The 20310-nt window shown below is 28.8% G+C and overlaps 1 protein-coding gene across 1 annotated transcript in view; it reads right to left on the reverse strand.

Annotated features, from left to right (window-relative positions):
- Positions 1-1235: 1235 nt before the first annotated feature.
- Positions 1236-20310, reverse strand: part of Edem2 (ER degradation enhancer, mannosidase alpha-like 2) — a 182700-nt gene continuing 163625 nt past the window's right edge. The window contains exons 21-22 of the mRNA XM_085816651.1: positions 19056-19235; positions 1236-18052 (exon numbers count right to left, since the gene is read on the reverse strand). Coding sequence (XP_085672777.1) covers positions 17376-18052; positions 19056-19235 — 857 coding nt within the window. The 3' untranslated portion in view covers positions 1236-17375. The remainder of the gene's footprint in view (positions 18053-19055; positions 19236-20310) is intronic.

Raw genomic sequence — 20310 nt, forward strand, 5'->3', positions numbered from 1 at the left:
AAATGTTTTTTCTGCATAACGTTGCCATTGCTCGCTTTGAAATCCTTGAGTTTGTTAATCAAAAATTCGTCAAAGTTTTAAAAAATAGGAAATCGATCATAAAACAAATTTCAAATTTCAAATTTGGTCTTCCACATGCTCATATTCGTTGGAGGATTACGTTATTCAAAATTCGATGACTCTATGTACCGTTGTTTTATCACAATACGAGAAATATACATACATTTATGCAGATTTTTCATTATTTAATTTCTTCAAATATAATGCAGGACTCTAACATTTTGTGGCAACAGTTTGAAAAGTGAACCGACATTTATGAGTCCGACGCAAAATGCCAAAACGAAACTAATAGTCCTTCGGGATTCAAATCCCTTTGGACTAAAAAAAAAAAAAAAAAAAAAAACGGAAGGTTTATGCTCTAGGATAGCAAACTTCTAGGGAACGGGTAAATATTTTTCCAGCGAGTTCACAGAAACTACATTTATAAACTTTTTCAACTGCTTATAAATGACTGGAAATAATGGAATGGTGTACACTCAACTTTTTTGGAACTAGTGTTCAAAGTTCATTTTCCGATGGCTGATTCAAATCTCCGGATCCAAATTTTACAATCAGTTTCGACAGAGGTTAGGCCCCGAGTCCGAATACTTTGGTAATTATAGCATTCAACCCCTGTGTGAGATATCTCCGGATCCAATTCTTTTTTTATCACTGCATGCTTCGCTTGCTTACTGTGTCGTTGCAAATGGCCTGCTGATGTTTCTGGCTGCTTCTATTGCATTGTGGCCAAGTTTAGAATCGTGAAGGTAAAGTATCCATTTTCGCCTTATTTCTATGTTTTGCCTACCTACTATCTATCGGTCAAGAACGTACATGATTCTATGAATACAATTAGGGATATTTAAACGTTAATGTAGAGTACAATGGCACAATCTGGCAGAGTCTTATAACATGAAAATTCATCTCAAAATCCGACAGTTCATAGTCAATGATCTAATATTAGCTGCTTCATCCATATAAAGTTATAGTGAAATGAGGCAACTAGTCACAAACGAGATACAAAAATTTGGACACATACTAATCAAACAATCCAGATACTATTGAATCGATAATTATACTAACGTAACTTCGCCCTTCCGGCTTCTGAACCGACATTTAGCAATTATCACTAAAATTATACTACTTCAGATTATGATTATCACTTAATTACATTCCATAAAAATGAAAGATACAGATTCTCATAATTGATATGTTGATTTATTAGTTTTATTACAAATTAATTTTATTTACATTTCTGTAAATAATAAAGAATATCCAGCTTTTCTACATGTCAAATTTTTCACACAAATCACAAAATAAAATACCGTGGTTTAAGTTATAACACACACACTTTGGTGTTCAGACAATAACTGCAATAATGACATTAACATTTATCTCATGAATATGAGACAGATTTGCATTGCATTCAATAAATAAGTTATAATGCTTTTTTATATGTATAATAAAATAACCATTAAACAATTCTTTATTCCTAGTTTAATGTACAAGCTGAGGTAATCTGCATTATTTTCTTCATACACATGTATACAGAATGCCCATTAAAGCCCAGTCACTCGTTTAACTGCTGAACGGTTGCCGGTATATTCATAAAAGTGGCGTCTAGGTATGGTAAAGTGGCTATGCTCTACTAGATGAGACCTCTTACAGCGCCACTTGATGGAAAATGGCGGCATTGATGGAAACATATGTTCCTATCTCGAAAACGGTACAAGATAGGAGGAAAAAGTGACTTATGATGTAGAGCATCATCGATTTAGTATAAAAAGACACCTCGTGGACATGAATGCTGAAAATTCACATTTGTTTCATCGCTATTTCCGAAACTGTGACATCACAAAACTTGAACGAAAAGATTATCTTTCAGAGAATAAACGAGCCCGTTTCGTGGCATAGTGGTATCGCTAGTAATTCACAATCGAGATAGCTGTGGTTCAAACCCCTTGAGGTGCATCCTCGTACTGAATCTCTTTACAAACAGAGAAGACAATATGCAAATCGTACACAATCGTGTCACGCATCAGCTCAACGCAACTTGAGCTTGGTGTGCGAAATTTGCAAATAGTGTACGAAACGTCACAGTTGTTCACCTAAGACAGTTGTAAGAAAGACACCTCATCAGGACTGTATGTTGAAGCTCATGGTCATGAAGAGATTTTCAAAAAATTATTATTGTGAAATGGTTCTACTTTACAGTGAATGTGGGCACAAAGCAGGATCGGCATTTTTTTCCTGCAAGCCCGCATAGTTAACACAAAACCACCCTCCAGCTTGTGAAACATTTAAAGAAGATAGGCTGTGTGACTAGCCGACTTCGATTCCGCAGACCAGCTAAGGTAGACCGGAAAGTACAATTGGAAGAAGTATTATAATACGTCTTCAGAGATCCGAACAACAGCACAAGAGAGATAAGTAAAAACTGTGACCTCTCAAAAAGTCGCGCTAAGAAAATCGTAAACGAATTAGGTGCTCGTCCATACTGGCCAACACCTCATCGAGCATTAATCGACCCAATATTTTACCAGGGTACGTTAATGGTGGCATGATATTTCGAACTACTGGCAAGATGTAATACCGACTTTGTTGAGAACCAGCCATTGCTTCAACTCTGTAATGAATGGTTCCAACATGACGGTGCACCTGTGCACAAGACACCATCAGTGAAGCAGTACCTTCGGAGGAATTAGAAGAACGAATAATCGGGCATGGTGGTTTTGAAGAGTGGTCTTTTCTACATTCACCTGACCTGACTGATGGACGTTTTCCTGTGCGGATACCTCAAACAGCGGATGCATCCTACCCCTCCGCAAACACTGCAACAGCAGCTTCAGAGACGTACGATGCTATCCTGCAATGTGAAGTTCTAATAAGGGTCCAGATGTGGATTTCAGCTGACGGAAAAACGTATGAACATCGAAAATACAGGTATCTTGTGATAACTAGTTCTTTTCCCCCCTTTCTAAGATAGTTTCGTTACGTCACCGTCTCGAAAATCACAAACAAATAAATTGCGTATTCTTAATACGCAATTTAAAACGTTCTGTTCTTAACATTCGTGCCTATAAGGTATCTTTTCGTACTAAATCGCTGATGCTGTACAACTTCGCAATCACTTTTTCCGCCTATCTCGTACCATTTTTCAAATAGGAACGCTAACTCTGCCGTTTTCTACAAAGTGGCGCTGTAAGCAGTCTCATCTAGTAGCGCATAACCACTTTACTATAGCTAGACATTTTTTTTTTTTTTTTTTTGACTACAGAGGCCTACCAGCGGCCGAGCGGTAACGTCGCTGAACACCGGTAGTTCGGTCCGAGGTTCGAATCCGGCGAACGGGCTGGCTGCATGGGTGTTTTCGTAGTTTTCCCCATGTGTAACGTGTATACGAGCCAGTTTCCCTTAAAAAGTCCTCCACGAAGGCATCCCTCCCTTAAGGCAGATAGCCCTCGTGTGCTTTGCCGTAATCTAATAAACCAAATCAATTATGACTACAGCTGCAGCTGTTTGGCAGTTAAAGAGGTGGTGCCGGACTTCAGCAGACATCCTATATAAATATACATACATATAACATACACATTCAATGAAACCTCAAAATGAAAACGATACACTTAAAAAAAAAAGTGATGAAGCAGGAATTAAATTTTAGTCATAATGCAAATCATTAACTGATATGATAAATATATCTTACTTAAGGGAGCAAATCACTACGCTTTTTATCTTTTTAAAATTTTCGTTACATTGCAAGTTTTTGATTGAAAAACAAGAACTAGCAATGAAACACATTTTTTTAAATTTACAAAATGTTAATTTTTACTTTTTAATTGAAAAAATGAATTTATTACAAATTTTTAAGTCCAATTTCAATTTCTTTTTACAGTTTTAAAACAGGCATAATTAGTTTGTACTACTTGTTATATTTTAATGTAAATAAATGTTTAAAAAGATTTTTTTTTTGATTTAATTATCACCTGAATATATTTTTTGTTCTGATTTTTTATTTAATCTTTATGCCTTTTAAAATTCAAATTTTGTGATATTTCAGAATTTCAAGAAAACAGTTTTAATAACTGAATAAAGATATCCAAAATATCACTGTTATTACATATGTGATAAGAGCCATTTTAAAATTGATATAATGATATGATAAGAGCTGATGATAAGAGCCATTTTAAAATTAAGTTTCAACACTAAAATCAAATCTTACAAAGCATGCATGAAACCAAAATAAATTCTAGAGAGGTATTACAATGCTTCATATTTTTTTAAAAAAAGGAGAAACTCACTGCACTAAATTACTAATTTTGTTTTAATTCTTTGACTAAAACCACGTTGCAAAATAACAGAAGCAGATATACACCTGTATAGAGCGATTGTATAGTCCTTCAATAGATAATTTCGATTGACGTCAAGGAAGATGTTATATTTTCCATATTTATTTGCAAAATTCCCTTTGCTAAGTTTCAATTTAATTTAATTCAATTCAATGTGGGATGTGAAAAATACTAATGAGAAGGACCAGAAAAATCTTGATGAATTTTGCCAGAATAAATCATTAGGTTAAAGCATTTGGCAATTTATTAATTATTCTTATTACATCTTTTGTAGTTATTAAAAACTAAACAAATTATATAGAAAACAATAAAAATGCCAGTGTCTTACACTGTTTATTCAACATAAAGAGAAGATTTCTTGTGAAATGAAGAACTTAATTGTAAATATAGATAAATTCCAAATACTCCAGGTACAAATTTTTTTTAAAGATCTAATCATAAATCTCTAGGGTTAATCATTTGGAATAATATTTCTACTGAATTCATTATAAAAAGAAAATGAGGTACGATTTTTCTTCCTTCGCAAAGTTGAAGGTTGTTCCAATTTAATATCAGCACAGAAACTTCATCTCTGCTATTTTTATATGTTACTTTTTTCCTTTTCAAAGCAACCCTAGAGGTCCACGGTATTTTACATTACATGAGAAAGCGAAAAAAATTCATCATAAATATTTTTAGGTATGATAAGAGCTTAAATCTATAATGCATCATATTTTGAATGAATGTAGAAATATTTACCATCAGAAAATTAAACATCGCTATCGTCGAAGCAAATATCAGAACAAAATCATCTTTCCTGAAATCGTGCCACATAATCCAGCTTCATTTTACTTCATTCATATTATAATATAAATTATAATTCCAGTTCTTTACCATATAAACCATTCAATTCATTATGTCAAGAAATTGCATTCCATTCAGAGTCCCTGCTACATTCATAAAGCATTTTTAGGTGTGTTCTAATTCAGACATGGATTTGAGATTTACAGCATATTAACATATTAACAACATTTTGCACAAAATTTGGAAAATTGACAGTTTTAAAATTTTCTTTAAAATTTAGTGTTTAGCTCCCTTACAATAAGGAAAAAAAAATATCTGTTAATCTCTATCTGAACAAAAGTCAAAATTCAAAACAATTATCCTCTCGTAATTAACAGTATGAAAAAGACAATTATAACAGATAGAATCTTCAGTATTTTCAACCTACAGGAAAAGTAAAAATTCTATATTAATTAATAGTTAACACAATATGATTAAAATATTCAGGATTATTATTGAAATCTTAATTTTCCATTTTCTTCAGAAGAATTTTTATATTTCATTAAAGTAAATATTTGCATATTTCTTGAATACCAATAAGCATTAAACCAGAAGATGCTTATTTGCAAGAAGAATTTAGATGTGAACAAAATTTTGAACAAATATTTTAACAGAAATATATTTTTTGTGTGAACATGTTCAATAAAATGATAGTCCGAAATCGCAATTTTATATCTTATCCTGCATTCAGCATGAATGTGAAATACAAAAAATATAAAAAACTGACCATAATTTAAATTCATTTGACAATTTTTTTTTAAGTTACTACTTTTCTTAACAAAATGAAAAAAATGCAAAATTTCATAATTTCTCTTCTAGTTGTGCCAAATAGATATCATCCTATGCTACTTACAATTTCTTGCATACACAATAAAAGGTTATTTATCTTTAAAAATTCAAACAATAAGAAAATCCATCTTATTTCAAATCTACACATTGACGTTTTCTCATATAAACTATTGTTATGAAATACTGTTTACTTAAAGGATGTAGATTTATAGTGCAAACAAGCACAACTTTACATTTGAAAAGATAATAAATGAATTACTACTAGTGGCTAACTTTCACAGATAACTGAAACTGATATATTTCTTTTAAGAATTTTTAAAAGGTGCATATATATTTTTAAATGCGGAAAAATATACATTTTGCAAAATACTGCAAACATTTTACAAAATATATATGTGGCAAAATTTTTTAAACTTTGGCCAGATATATAATTTTCAACAAAATTATTAAAATGCGGCATTGCTGTACTTATTAAGGAATGAAATTTGCATTTTTATTAATAATAAATTAAAATACGTAACAGAATAACTATTTTTTCCCTACAAATTCAAATTTGCAAGAGAACGAATTTTCTAAAAAGTTTCATCAAAGAGCAGCTTAAAAAAGCATTAAAATACAGGATTTGATGTAATGAAAATGAAAATCCTAAAAAATTAATTAATTATTACATCGAAACTAGCTGATCAATTCCATTCTTAATCTTTCAGTCCACCTTAGATAGAATGCATGACAATTCTATATCTTTGAATGATTCTTATTAGTTGTGAATTGATTAAAATCTCTAAAATATAGTTATGTAACTGTTATGTACTTAAATCATGCCACATTTTAACTAAAAATTATCTCAGGAGAATATTAGTTTGAAAATACTAGCATTCTGAACAACAAAATGCAAGACAGATATTTCAACATAAATGAAAGAATGAATTTTTTGATAAGGAACTTTCTATTAATACTACAACATTGATCCACATCAACAATTCAAATAACCACAGTTAAATGTGAGCAAGGAATTCCTGAAACATTTTATCGTACATATACACTATCATTACACCATGACTTAAAAAATACACTTATTTTCAATCACAAATACTGCACAGCATTTGACCACAATACAATTAACATGAGCATTTTCCAATAATGCCAACAAACAACTGCCAATTTTCACATATTTAATGAACAGCTCAACATTTTCTTACTCAATAGTATTTGGCTACTTGTGAATAATCACAATGGCAGGATTTTAAATTAAAAATCAAAATTATTTTTAACATCCCGTCACAATACATATATTTGAGCATTTGGGTTAGCACAGATACTCAGTTATATATACTATAACACACTTCATAAACTGTCTTTTCACATTTCTCTGGAAACTCACAGAAACAGTCCACTATGCTTTATAGTCTTCCCCCCCACACACAAAAATAAAACACAGGAATGACTAATTAAAAAAGGCATTATTATTTACTTTTTCCTTTACAAATTAAATACAGGAATGACTATATGATCAGCAGAATTCAAAAAGGCAATATCATTTACTTTTCCCTTTACAAATAGCAAAAATAAATTACTCTAGAAAACATAGTAATGCAATAAAATATTTGAAATATTTTTGCCATTTTTATGAAGTAAATTCAAATTTAATTTCAATAATGATTTCAAATAAAATTTAGCTTACAAATAAAATTAAGTTACATAAGAATAATTCATAGTAGTATTTTTATATCCTATTTAATTACACAACATTCTTCCCTACATAAATATTCATTAATACTCATACTCATTAAAATTCATACTCATAATTTCCTGCTTTATTAAAAAATATTGACAAAAAGTTAACTTATTTTTTTAATTCAATGACAATTAAAATTTGTTAAATTTATAAAAAAAAGCTTAGACTGATTAATTACTGCCAATAAATTTCCATTGTAGCAATTATCTTTTTCTTAAAAATAATTTAGTTTAAAGTCATTTTTTATGTATATTATACAATTTTTTATAGAAATTTAAAATACATGTTATCTTAAACTTCATCAATCAAAAACTGAAACTATTAATCCTTAAAAGTTTTAATAGTGGAAATTTTGCAATGAAATGCCTGCAAGTCCATGTGGCTTACTTAACAATTATTCACATTTATTATTTGATAATCTTTGTGTTATTAAACACATGCATTTACTGTAAATAAATTTTGTATAAAAATTATATGAATTTTGTTCTGGTTGCTTTAAAGGTTACCCAAATCATTTTCCTATATGAGATGACTTTGCATGGAAAATTTAATAAATTAAATAATAGATAAAACTTGGGCATTCTAATGCAATATGAATATTATAGATATTTCACAATTTTGTTACAGCCCAAATATAAGATGATGGTTTTTCTTAAAATTCTCTTTCTTTTGAAAATCATATCTATCTCATACGTGCTAATTGCATACTTCATTCCCTAACTTTTATGTGAAATGAAAATATATGCTTACTGAAGGTTATTTAGACCAATTTATTATATTATTATTTATTTCCAACAAGACACTTTCAATCCAGTTAATGCATAAGATGTCATAAGTCCTCTTTTTTTCCCTCAAGAAACAACTTTAAAAATGAAGGATCATTTTATATGTGAGGCTTATATGTGTACGTTGCATGATGCTGTCTTATATTTGTGTCTTTAGACAGGCACATTCACACATATGTTAATATTTACAAGAGAATTCACATAGATGAATAAATATAAAAAAGATATTAAAATTAATTACCATAAAAAAGCGAGATGAATTATGTTTTTGAAAGATTACTTAAAGATAACTAACAAATAAAATAAGAATACAAATTCAGTCAAATAGCTTTGATCTCAATTTCAGCATTTCAAAAAATTTACAAGCATTTCTGAATTTGCCTTACCTTTCTATTCACACACTGGAATAATCTCATGCACTTCTTTTGAATTTGACAGAAATCAATTTATTACTATGGTAATATTAACAAAAATAACTATTCTATCTGGAATTTAAAATACAAGAAATTATAGAATACCCTTCATGGCAACCACCTTGAAGCTATCAGTATTTCTGAAAACAGAAATCAGCATTAATTTTGATTTTATTTCCTAAGATAATTATCATCTAATTTCATAATAAAATTAAAATACTTTATGCATTACACACATTAAAATAGTTGTAAAGAATTATCTTCCACACACTTATACCATGGTGTAAATGGCTAGCATATTCAGCTAGAAAATTGAAAAATCCACAGTTAAAATCACAGCACAGATGAACCTTTTATATTTCTTACTCTGAAAAATCTAATAGTTTCTGAAGCAAATGTGTTAGCCATTTACACTACGAAAGCATACATACATAGAAGAATGCAATAATTTCATAAGCGTTAGACTTGCAGCTCTTATTGTAGTACCAAAACTTATCTTATAGAAAACAATTGTTAAAACATTTCTGAATTATTAATTTTACTCAACGGCAATTAAGATACAGCTGTTTTTAAATGATTTATCATATTCCTAAATGGTTTATATGATTTTTTTTTTTAAATTTCTTCTCAGTACAGGTGTTAAGGTAAAACAAATCAAAGTACAAGTGATGACAAGAAAGTTCATTTCCGTCTTTCACCAGTTATTCTAATGCAAGCATTCTCAAAATTGACAATTCAGTACATGTATGAGTGCATTTTTTTTAATTTTAAATTTCACAAATCTTAAAACATTAAGAGGCTTGCAAAATAAAAGCATTAAATTACATTAAATTAAAAAAAAATGGGGTTAATTACCACCACTACTATCTAACACTAACTATACTGCTAGCTTCTAGCCTAATGAATTCTAATGAATGACAGAAATAAAATGGTTGGTTTATTTATTTTATGTCACCCAAAACCCAAACCCATATTAGTTCCCTTTTATGTCATTCACTATTTGTCATTAATTTGCAACTTTATTAAATCATTATACTGCACTTATATTTAAATATTTTCTTTAATACACTGTAAGAGAACTGAAAAAGGTAAATTTGTTATGCATATCAATAACTGCCATCACCAAAAGCCATCCTCTATAATATGATCTCCTCCATGAAGAAAAAAAAAAAAAAAAAATATTTAAAACATGTTATATATATAACATGGATGATAACTGTCTTACAGAGTTTTCAATATAGTAAACCCTTGCCAAACATGGATTTGTGGAATGTGGTTTCATGTATATGAAATATCATCATTGTTTCCATTTACTTTATCCAACATTAGAATTTTAATCATATGTGTGGTTGAATGTTCATTCATCAACACTGAATGCTTGCTGTCATCAGCTCTGGTCAGATGCTTTCAACAGTTTTAAAAGATTTCCATCCACTAAAAATGAAGCCAAAGAAATCGCACACATTGCAAAAGCAACTGACACAGATTTTTAGATGTGGAAGACGGAGAAGTCAAAGAATCTCTGTCTTCCACATCTGAAAGAGAAATGACAAAAGAAGAACTGGATAATTTTATAACACTGGCCGACAGTGGAAGCAGCATAATGAAGTAGTAGATAAAGTGGCTTTAACTTATAAAAAATAAATTATTAAAAAAAAAAAGACACATGAAGTCCGATTTTGAAGATTCACCCAAATGAAGAAAGAAAAGGACACTTTATAAGAGGCACTGAAAATTCTGAACTCCTAACTGTGAAACTTTCAAAAGAGTTGCATGTCATTTCCCTCAGCAAAAATCATCAGTATTTTAAAAAAAAAGTAACTGTATCACATCCTTAACAACAGTGATAAAAATTCAAATAACATTTTTGTTTTTGTTTTTTCCTTTTAATTACAGCAATATTTAGGTTTGTTTAAATTATACATAATTCTTAATCTGAATTATACCTGATGCATTTTTTCCACAGAAAGCTAACTTTGCGGAAAGTAAGTTTGCCATATGCATAATGTATTAATAACATAATCCTGTGTTTGACGAGAGTTTACTGTAAAGGTTCTGCATATTAAAATAAGAATAAGATTTTATTCTCGTATATTTGACATAAATATCAAAAGAGCAATTCTGATTCAAACAAATACTTGACTTGGTACATGCTTTGAAAAAAATGTCATTTCCCAAGCCCAAAAATATATATGCAATGAAACAAATATAAACTGTTGGTTTCAGAATATTACTTTGCAAAAGAAATTAATTGACATGGAATAACTTCATATGACATCTAAAAAAAGTTATAAATGAGAAAATTAAAAATTGTGCATTATTCAGAAATCCTTTCAGAGATTTATACTATGCTGAGATTTAATATTCAGAATATCTCCTTCTATATCTAAATTTAATAAATATATTGAAAAAACATCTATCACAAAATTCTGAAAAACCTTCTAAAATTCATAATATAAATTTAAAAATCATTTTACTAATTGTGAAAATATAAATTAATTGTTGAATTGTAACTTAATTTACGTTTCCTTTACAAAACAGTTTCACCATCCTGTTATTCTATTAATGCCTTTTTGAGTACAAGTTGAAGATCAAATTCTTTTCCGCTACAGAAAATAAATCTTGTCGACTAAAATTGCATCAGTATATATTCTACGTACATTAGATCTTGTCTTTCACACTGACGAATTTTCATAATCTTTTATTAAAAACTCTTTGAACAACTCATTAGAAGAAATGGATTGATGTATTTGAAGCTCTCACATCATTCAACATAGCACTATTTTATTTCAATATTTATTACTTGCAAATAATATTTTATACTTTAGATATTCATTTTAACAGATCTAAGGCAAGAAATAATATTTGTAAACACTATTGTATACAGTGTGTGAAAGATTCACATATTAAAGCTACACCAAAACTATTTGAATTTACTTTTACCACTCTGCACTAGTAAGCTTCAACAATTACTGTTGACAGATGGTAAAGGCCCAAATTTGAATCTTTCATTACATACTTCAACTGATACTAGTAAATCTTAGGATACACTAAGATTTACTATTTCAAACTTTTACAGTAACACATGAAGTGAAATAAAAACATTTTAACCATAATTTTATAAAGTGGAAAAGATTCAGGTCTGAAGATTTGCATCAAAGAAAATGATTTTTGGATCTCAGTTTTAAACACATCTATAAACATTGCGGCATGAAATCTTATTTCACACAAAAACATTTTCAGAACACAAATTAAAATCACCAAATGTACTTTAAAATCAGATCAACTATTTGTACAAACCCAATTAATAAGCAAGAAAATAAGGCTACATATAGATTATAGAGTACAAAGTCCAAGCTCCAGACTCGTCAGAACTTCAGCGATTCCAGATTTCAGAAATTTTGTGTGTCAGTTTAAATTTAGCAAGATTATAAAATTATAAAAATTGTAAAATTAAAAATATAAAATGTAAGATTATAATATTAAAAATATAAAATAACTTGTAAAATAATGAACCAATGAATTTAAAGAAATCAAAATTTACAGAAAAAACTCAATATTTATTTGTTTTATTAAGCTTTTCTTTCAATGTAAGTTTTTTAAAGCCATTTAGTCTTCATGTTAATTTCTTCTCCTTAATTTCTTAGATACACATGATTTCTAATTCAGATACAAATTCCTGTAACTTTCATGTCAAGAATTCCCAAACTGTCAAGTCACTTTCTATTTTCAAAAATCTCTTTCTCACTTTCGTAACTATTGGTAGTGATATTTTCTGGATTTAAAATCACACTATAAATTTCGCTATTTATTAATTGATTCTGATTGGGGCATTGTCATGCCAATAAAAAACCTCTGTTATATCATCGTCCATATTATCATTTTTCACAAATTAAATTAACTGGAAAATTTCATTTTCTATAGCACGCAAATAAGGTTGTTGTTTTGTCCAATTTTAAAATTACTCTCTCTCCTGTTCCAAGGCCAACATAGAGGACAAGTACCAAATATGCTTTCGCTTTGCAAATACTACTACAGCACCAGAATTAGAAAGTCTTTTTGATATAATTGAAAATTCAAGCTTTAATTTTAATAAGAGAATTATAATAATAGCCTGCAACAAATAATGAACTGAATCAAACTAGTTAAGGAAGAATGCAATTTGTTATCTAACTAAATTTAATTCCTTCAGAATTCAATTCTTTCTCACTTTCCTATATAATGCCAACAAAAGAAAACCAATGTTAGCAACACCCCACTCTCCAAGCAAATATGTCTTTGAGTTTCACTCATAGCTTAGGTCAGATTGTAAAATATTACCTTGCCCTCCCCCCCCAAAAAAAAAGCCACAATCACTCAAGTGTTGAAAGTGTGTCATGATTAATGCTAATCAATGGGCTGTAATTAGCCAGAATAGTGTAATTCCCTGGCCAACAGATGTTTGAAAGTGACATATAGAAATCTCAGCTAGTCAGGAGGAAATCACTTATGACACAACTACTTTTCCTGGAGTATCGTTTCTCTATTCATAAATGTTCTTTGGGGGGGGGGAACCTGGTGGTCTGAAGGCTTGAATATTAGACCATTCTGAATATAAGATGCCCGGATTTTGGAGTTTGCACAATATAAACTATTGTCATTAAGTTTTTACTGGCAGATGGTTACAAAACATCCATGCATCAAAGAGAAAGCAACCATATAACACTCATAAAAAATAAGTAAAAATCCAAAATTTAAAATTGGTTTGATTAATACAAGTGAAACAGCATTACAGAATAAAACTGAAGTCAAAAATGCAACTTTAAAAAGAAAATATTACTCACAGTATGCAACAGTTTTATAATACTTGCTACACAACAAAGGTTAAAAAAAATAACAAATAAATAAAAATCCCAATGCCAGTGTGTAATTTACACAGGAAAATTACGTTTCACATAGTTATTACCTGACTCATTAATTTTTTATTGAAGCTAATAAAAACGAATCTTTTCCTCAGTGCATGTGAAATCATAATAATAGATTAACAGCTATTCTAAGGTTCTTTGCTCAGTTATGATAAACTTCAAAGATAATTAAAAACAAAATGTTAAATAGGAACAATAAATTTAAACTTGCATTTTGTAAACTGATTTTGCATTATAGAGTGGATTTTCTAACTAAAACTTTATACAAACTGTAAAACAGTTCATATCAAAAATTTATACATCAGAATGCCATTAAAATAATATTAATTTTTCTGAACAAACACAACACTTTGTCAAAACACGTAGATTTGTAAAAATGCAAATCCATTATACACATACATAAAAATCTAAGGCATAATTTTTTTATATATTGAAATATCAAATTAATTATCATACCTACAATACAAGTCTATCACTGAAACAGGTACATAACTAAAAAAGGCATTTAAAATAACTATGGAGTTGATCAGATGCCTCCCTCTTTGTATTTAATGAATAATTTAATACTCACTTCTTGGTTTCAGACACTAATAGTTATGAATTTTTAAATAAAATACAATTTTTCTTAAATTATATTTGTAAAATTTTAAAATAAGATATTTGTGCATAGCTGAAGCCAAAGGAAACATTCATAAATATTGAGAATAATTTTAATAAAAAAACTGAAAACCCATGCTCCTACAATATTTTACATTTTAATTAAACTCTAATCATGATAATAATAAAATTTACACATTCTGAAAAATCTCCCTCAACTTTCTCAATTATATCGAATCAGTTCATTACGTACACAGGAAAAGAAATAAAATTTGCATGAAAAATAATTAATTACTTGCTGTTTTCTTGGCATTTGAAAACTAGATTATATAACCCAGATCAGTATTATATTAGAATAAAGCTAATGATAAATTTATAAATATATTAATCCTTTTTATTTGATCTTTAGTAATAAATACAGCATCTGCTAAAATCTAATAACTTTTAACAGAAATTTTGTAGATAAATATAAGTGTTACTTTTGTGATAAAAGTTATCAAAGCAGTTATCTAGATACAAATTTTGGCATACCATTACTCTGATGGCATTTTAGAATACTGCTTTTAATTCAGAATACAAAAGGTATTATTAGAGGAATTTTTTTATAAATTATTAAATTATTACATCATCATTTACAAGACAAATCTTAATTTTAATTTTGGAGTCACTCAAAAGTATGAAAGACTTCCTAAAACAAAAACTGATATAAATAATCAAGCAGTAAAGAAATGAAAGGGGGGGGAAAGCAAAAAAATCAATCTCAGGTTATATAGTTTAAGAAAACTAATCAAAACACAAAGAAGAATGACACAGAATAAATTTTAAGTACATACAATTTTCACAAGTTGTATCAACATGATTTTTAATAATTTCATTCCCTTTACTTGAAATTAATATGCTATGTATTACGGTTGCTTTTCTCTTAAATATTTTATTTCTTCATAAATTTTTAATGACAATTAAAACAGCTGTCCAAAGAATCTAATTTTTCTCTTATTACAGCCTACTGCTTATCAAAGCTTTAAAGAATGAAGATGGACAAATATAAATTTTTCATGTGCAATAAATTTTCACAAACAGGTAGCAGAATACTAACAAGAACAACATAAAAACTTTTCCAAAATTAGGTTACAAAGTTTTATATTATTTTTAAAAAATCTGGAATTCTATAAATTCAACCCAGTTCTGAGATATTTGTGCATAGCTGAAGCCAAAGGAAACATTCATAAATGTTGAGAATGATTTTAATAAAAAACTGAAGACCTAAAATCTGTTCACATGGATTTGCTTTTACATTACAACAATATAAAGAGTGAATATTATTATTATACAATTTTTATTTAGCATAACATTCCACAGATGCAGCATACATACAAACTATTCATTCATTATTTACTATCACATTCAATAATTATTAGTCAAAAGCTAATTGTCTCATTTCATAAAACAAAAATAAAAATTCATTGCAGCTAGCTTAATTCCAAAACATTTAAACAACCATGCAGGAAAACTAGCACAATGAAAATAACATTCATGCTAGCAGGTAGGCAAATCTTAAGAGAAAATTACAGATAAGTTAAATTATTAGAAATATTTATTTTCTTTTAAAGTACAAATATTTGTTTCTGTTTAAATTCTACAATTATATAAAACAGTCTGTTAAAATGAAAGAGTGGGTTTTGAATTGTACCCCTAATCCATTTTTAATAGCAAAAGAATGTTTGCTTTTCCAACTATAATATGAAAACTCTTACATTTAATTTATGAAGAATTCTTTTTGCAAATTTATCATAATAAATATAGTATGACACTAATAACCAACTGGATACTTGTTAGTATATCTTCATAATAATTTATATACATATACCTTCTGACTACATAAATATTTTAACCTAATATAAAAACTCAAACTAAATATTCTATTTAACTTTCAACAATAATACAATATTATATGTTACAATTAAATCCTACACATAAATCAGAAGCATTTTTTCCCTTAAATATACATAATTCAGAATAGAGTAACATTATTAAAATAACTTTTTAAAATTTTTGAGGAACTAAATTTATGTAAAAATGTTAAAATATTTACATATAAAATTTAAAGACAGATCTGGAATAAATATTTAAGAGACAGATATGCCTCAATGTATTACAGATTTTCACACAGATCTTTGCAAAATATTAAAACAAAATGCATTGCATCATCTTTCAAATAAAGTAGTAAGGTTTGTTTAACATAACTCAGCATTATAGAGCAAAGAAGATGATAAATATAATTCTCACTGCAATTAATTGGAAGTAAAACAATTTCCCATTTAAATAATACTATTAATTCAGAGAGCAAAACATAAGTTTCCGTTTTAACGGACATGAGCTTGGATTAGTCTTTTAACAAACAAAAAAGTTACCAGATGAAACAACTGTCACACAAAATGCAGTTCTAATTTGTACCTTAAAAATACCAGTCATTAAAAATGAACTAATAAATGAAGTGCTAAAATTGATGAAATGTCTATTAATAGCAGCTTAGAAGCACAGAAATATCTGAGGACTGTAATTATGAATTACACAGCCAATTGAAATGCTCCGATCCTATGTTAATGCAATAAACTGAGTAAAGTGTTCTCAAAACTCTTGATTCCCTCATCATATAATTTCTAAGAAAGCATGCTGGTAACATCACAAATCTGTTTCTAAGCACGGAAACAAAAACTACATAAAGAGATAACTAAAGGAATTACTTTTTCATTCAATAAATTAAATTATGATGTACATTTAAAATTTCAGCTATATTTACATATTAATTTGTCTTGAAAATTAAAAAGAAAAACATTACTGGAAAAGTAGAATATTAAAGAAGAGCATGAAATGATGGAGGGAATGAAACAGGAAATGCTCAACAGCAGTTTAAAAATAAATAAATCAACAATTAATTACAGTCGTCATAAGTCTCCTTTTGGCAGTGAGAATGATTCTTCAGTTCTGTCAGCAAATGAATTGTGTTCACTGACACTAGTTTCACCAACAGGTGTCTCTACCCAGCAGTCTTTAGCACTAAATTTTTTATTGTTACTAGAAGCACCTAATTTGTCAGTTATAAAATGGATAAAGGCAGTCTTACTGTGCAATGGATTAACTGTGCTACTTTTGCAATTTAATTCTAGAACAGACAAGCTCTCTTTGGTATTAGATGTAGAAGGTTGAAACTGAACAAGCTGACGTAAACGGGATAGAAGAACCTGCACATCTTGATCAATTTCTAGTATTTTTTCCTTCCTCATGAGTCGCTCTACTGCAACTTTGAAGTCAGCTTCCCGAGTCACTTTCTGGTACGCGTTGCTACCATCTTTTGAGGAGGTGCGTGACTCATCTCCAAACTCCCGAGTCAATGTCAACAGTTGATCCAAATCAACTTTAATCTGCTGCAGATTGTGAAGTTTACTGAGCAATAACTGAACTCGCTTTTGAGCAGTAATAAATTCATCTTCCCCAAAAAATTTTGGCAAAGATTGTGGGTTAGGCTTAGATTCGACAAATCCAGTTCCTGACTGTAATTTTGAAGTGTTCTCTGATTCTTTTGTAGAAGTGCTTACAGGAGTACTTGTCCTTCCATAAACTTCTAAAAAGATGAAAAAATTACTTACATTTAAAAATAAACTAAAGTAAAAATTGCATATGATGATTAAAATTGCAGTAGGGGGAAATATAAATACTGAATTTTTATTTTTTTCTACTGAACATATAAAAGTAGTAAAAGTTATATGAGGCAATATGAGCAAAAGCTATATCTTGCCTTTTGCATACAGAAATTCACATTTCAAATTTTAAGAAATTATTTCCATATGCAGAATAAAACATCTAAATGACAAGTGTACTGTTACTCATGTAAAACATTATACTGCTTTATAAATTTTTCCAAGAGCTTGATTAGTAAAGATACAAACAAAAAGTGATATATTTTTTAATAAAAAGTGCAGGAATAGGAGATGTAAGACAGATAATTTTGATTCTGATAATGATGAGGATACTTCAAAATATTCTATTCAACACAGAAGAAAAGCTGCCTCTTAAAACTCAGATAAAACTGCTTACACATAAACCTTAGTAGAATCAAAATATAATATTAATCGTAAATATAGGACTCATATTCAAAAATTTAATATTTTAAAAAAAGTGACAAAAAAACTATGAACACTCAAGTTTAACTTCAAAGTGCTTGCTTCAAAATTGTGTTCAGAAAAATTAGCACAATTTTTCAGTTATAATGATTTTGCCTAATCTGTTTATTTAAATATCCATTTCAACAATATCAATCTGAATTTAATTACATATAAACATTACATATAAACAAATATTTCTTACAAAATTTAAAATATCTTTCCTCAAAAAATGGGATATTTTAAGAAATTTCACATGCTATTTATAACACAAGATATGACCTTTCAAAACATATTACCATTGTAAGTAAAAAGAGTAATGATAAAGTTACATTTTATAAATTAAGTATTAGTTATATATAAAGCTTTTCTTTCCTCTCTGAACTTACAGAATCATCAGAAGAAACACTGAAACCGAAAACTTAGATACTCATTTACAATAAAAGAAACTCCATCCACATATACCTGATATGATAGAGGTTTCATAGATTCCAACTCTCAGATCAGGATGTTGTTTGTGAGCACTTTTAAGAACTTCAGCTTCTTCACTAAACAGGAATACCATGGGAATAGAAACATCATCTTTCCCATCACCAGACATAGCAAACATTGGAGATGTTTTGGAACTTGTACCAGGATGATTATCTGTAAAATTATAATTCTTTTGCAAACTTATTTGAAATGGATAAAAATAATTAAACAGCAAATGCAATTAAGTCTTACATTAGCCTTATTATGGCACTCAAAATATGTTTTAAACAATAATACATACAAAACATTTGGGTACTTTTTCATTAATGAGCATCAGTCATATTCATATGCCAAAGTGCCACAGATGGTAACCTATTCACTTCACCTTTCTAACAAATACACAATGATGCCATCATGAATGGTGGGAAGAATGAACATTGATCCCAGTTTCACTTCAATATTTTTAATTGCTTTTATGTTTAAATGCTCTGTATCCCTAATAGTATCAAAAACTCAGGTTGGTAGAATTATGTTAATGGTAATAACCAATTAAGAATAACTCTTATTTACAAATTCCTATTTACTTCTCAATTTATTTTGGATTTAATAAAACAGCATTTTTCACTTCAATGAAGCATTCATTTCTATTCTTAGGATTGCCATTCCTATCTTTAGCTAGAATTTGAAGTCAGTAGATCAACAAAAAGATCAAAAACTTTAAAACTTATGAATTTTATACTGATGGACCCCAGAAGTTCTCATACAATAATTATTGCATGTATAAAATTCAGAAAGTTAATCTCCTCTTAGCACATTTATAAAAGCTATCCTGATAAAGTGCTGAGATGAGTCATAAAGAAAATAATAATAACAATAATAATAAAAACTGAAATGTTTCAGATTTTAAATTACATCCAAAGGGGCGTTTTTTTAACATTTTGTGTGTTACCTTTACTTATTAAATATCATATTCTTGGCACTTAAACCACAAAATTCAGTTCAACAGCAATGTCGCAAAATAATTTTAAAATGAGCATATCTTTAGAATTTCCAATACACAGCTCCACAATATGGAGATAAAAAGAGTTTTTCCCTCCGTAGAGTGTTGCTAATTGTTGAGTTTCTTAATCAAAAATTCATTAAAAGTTTTACAAAATATCAATATTAAAAGAAATTCCAATTTTAAATTTCGGCTTTCAGATGCCCATATTCGCAGTAGGATTACATCATTCAAAATTGGACAGCTCTA

The sequence above is a fragment of the Stegodyphus dumicola genome, chromosome 5 (assembly GCF_044657685.1).
Source record: "Stegodyphus dumicola isolate Sdum_Otavi_A_Nest chromosome 5, ASM4465768v1".
NCBI lineage: Eukaryota > Metazoa > Arthropoda > Arachnida > Araneae > Eresidae > Stegodyphus > Stegodyphus dumicola.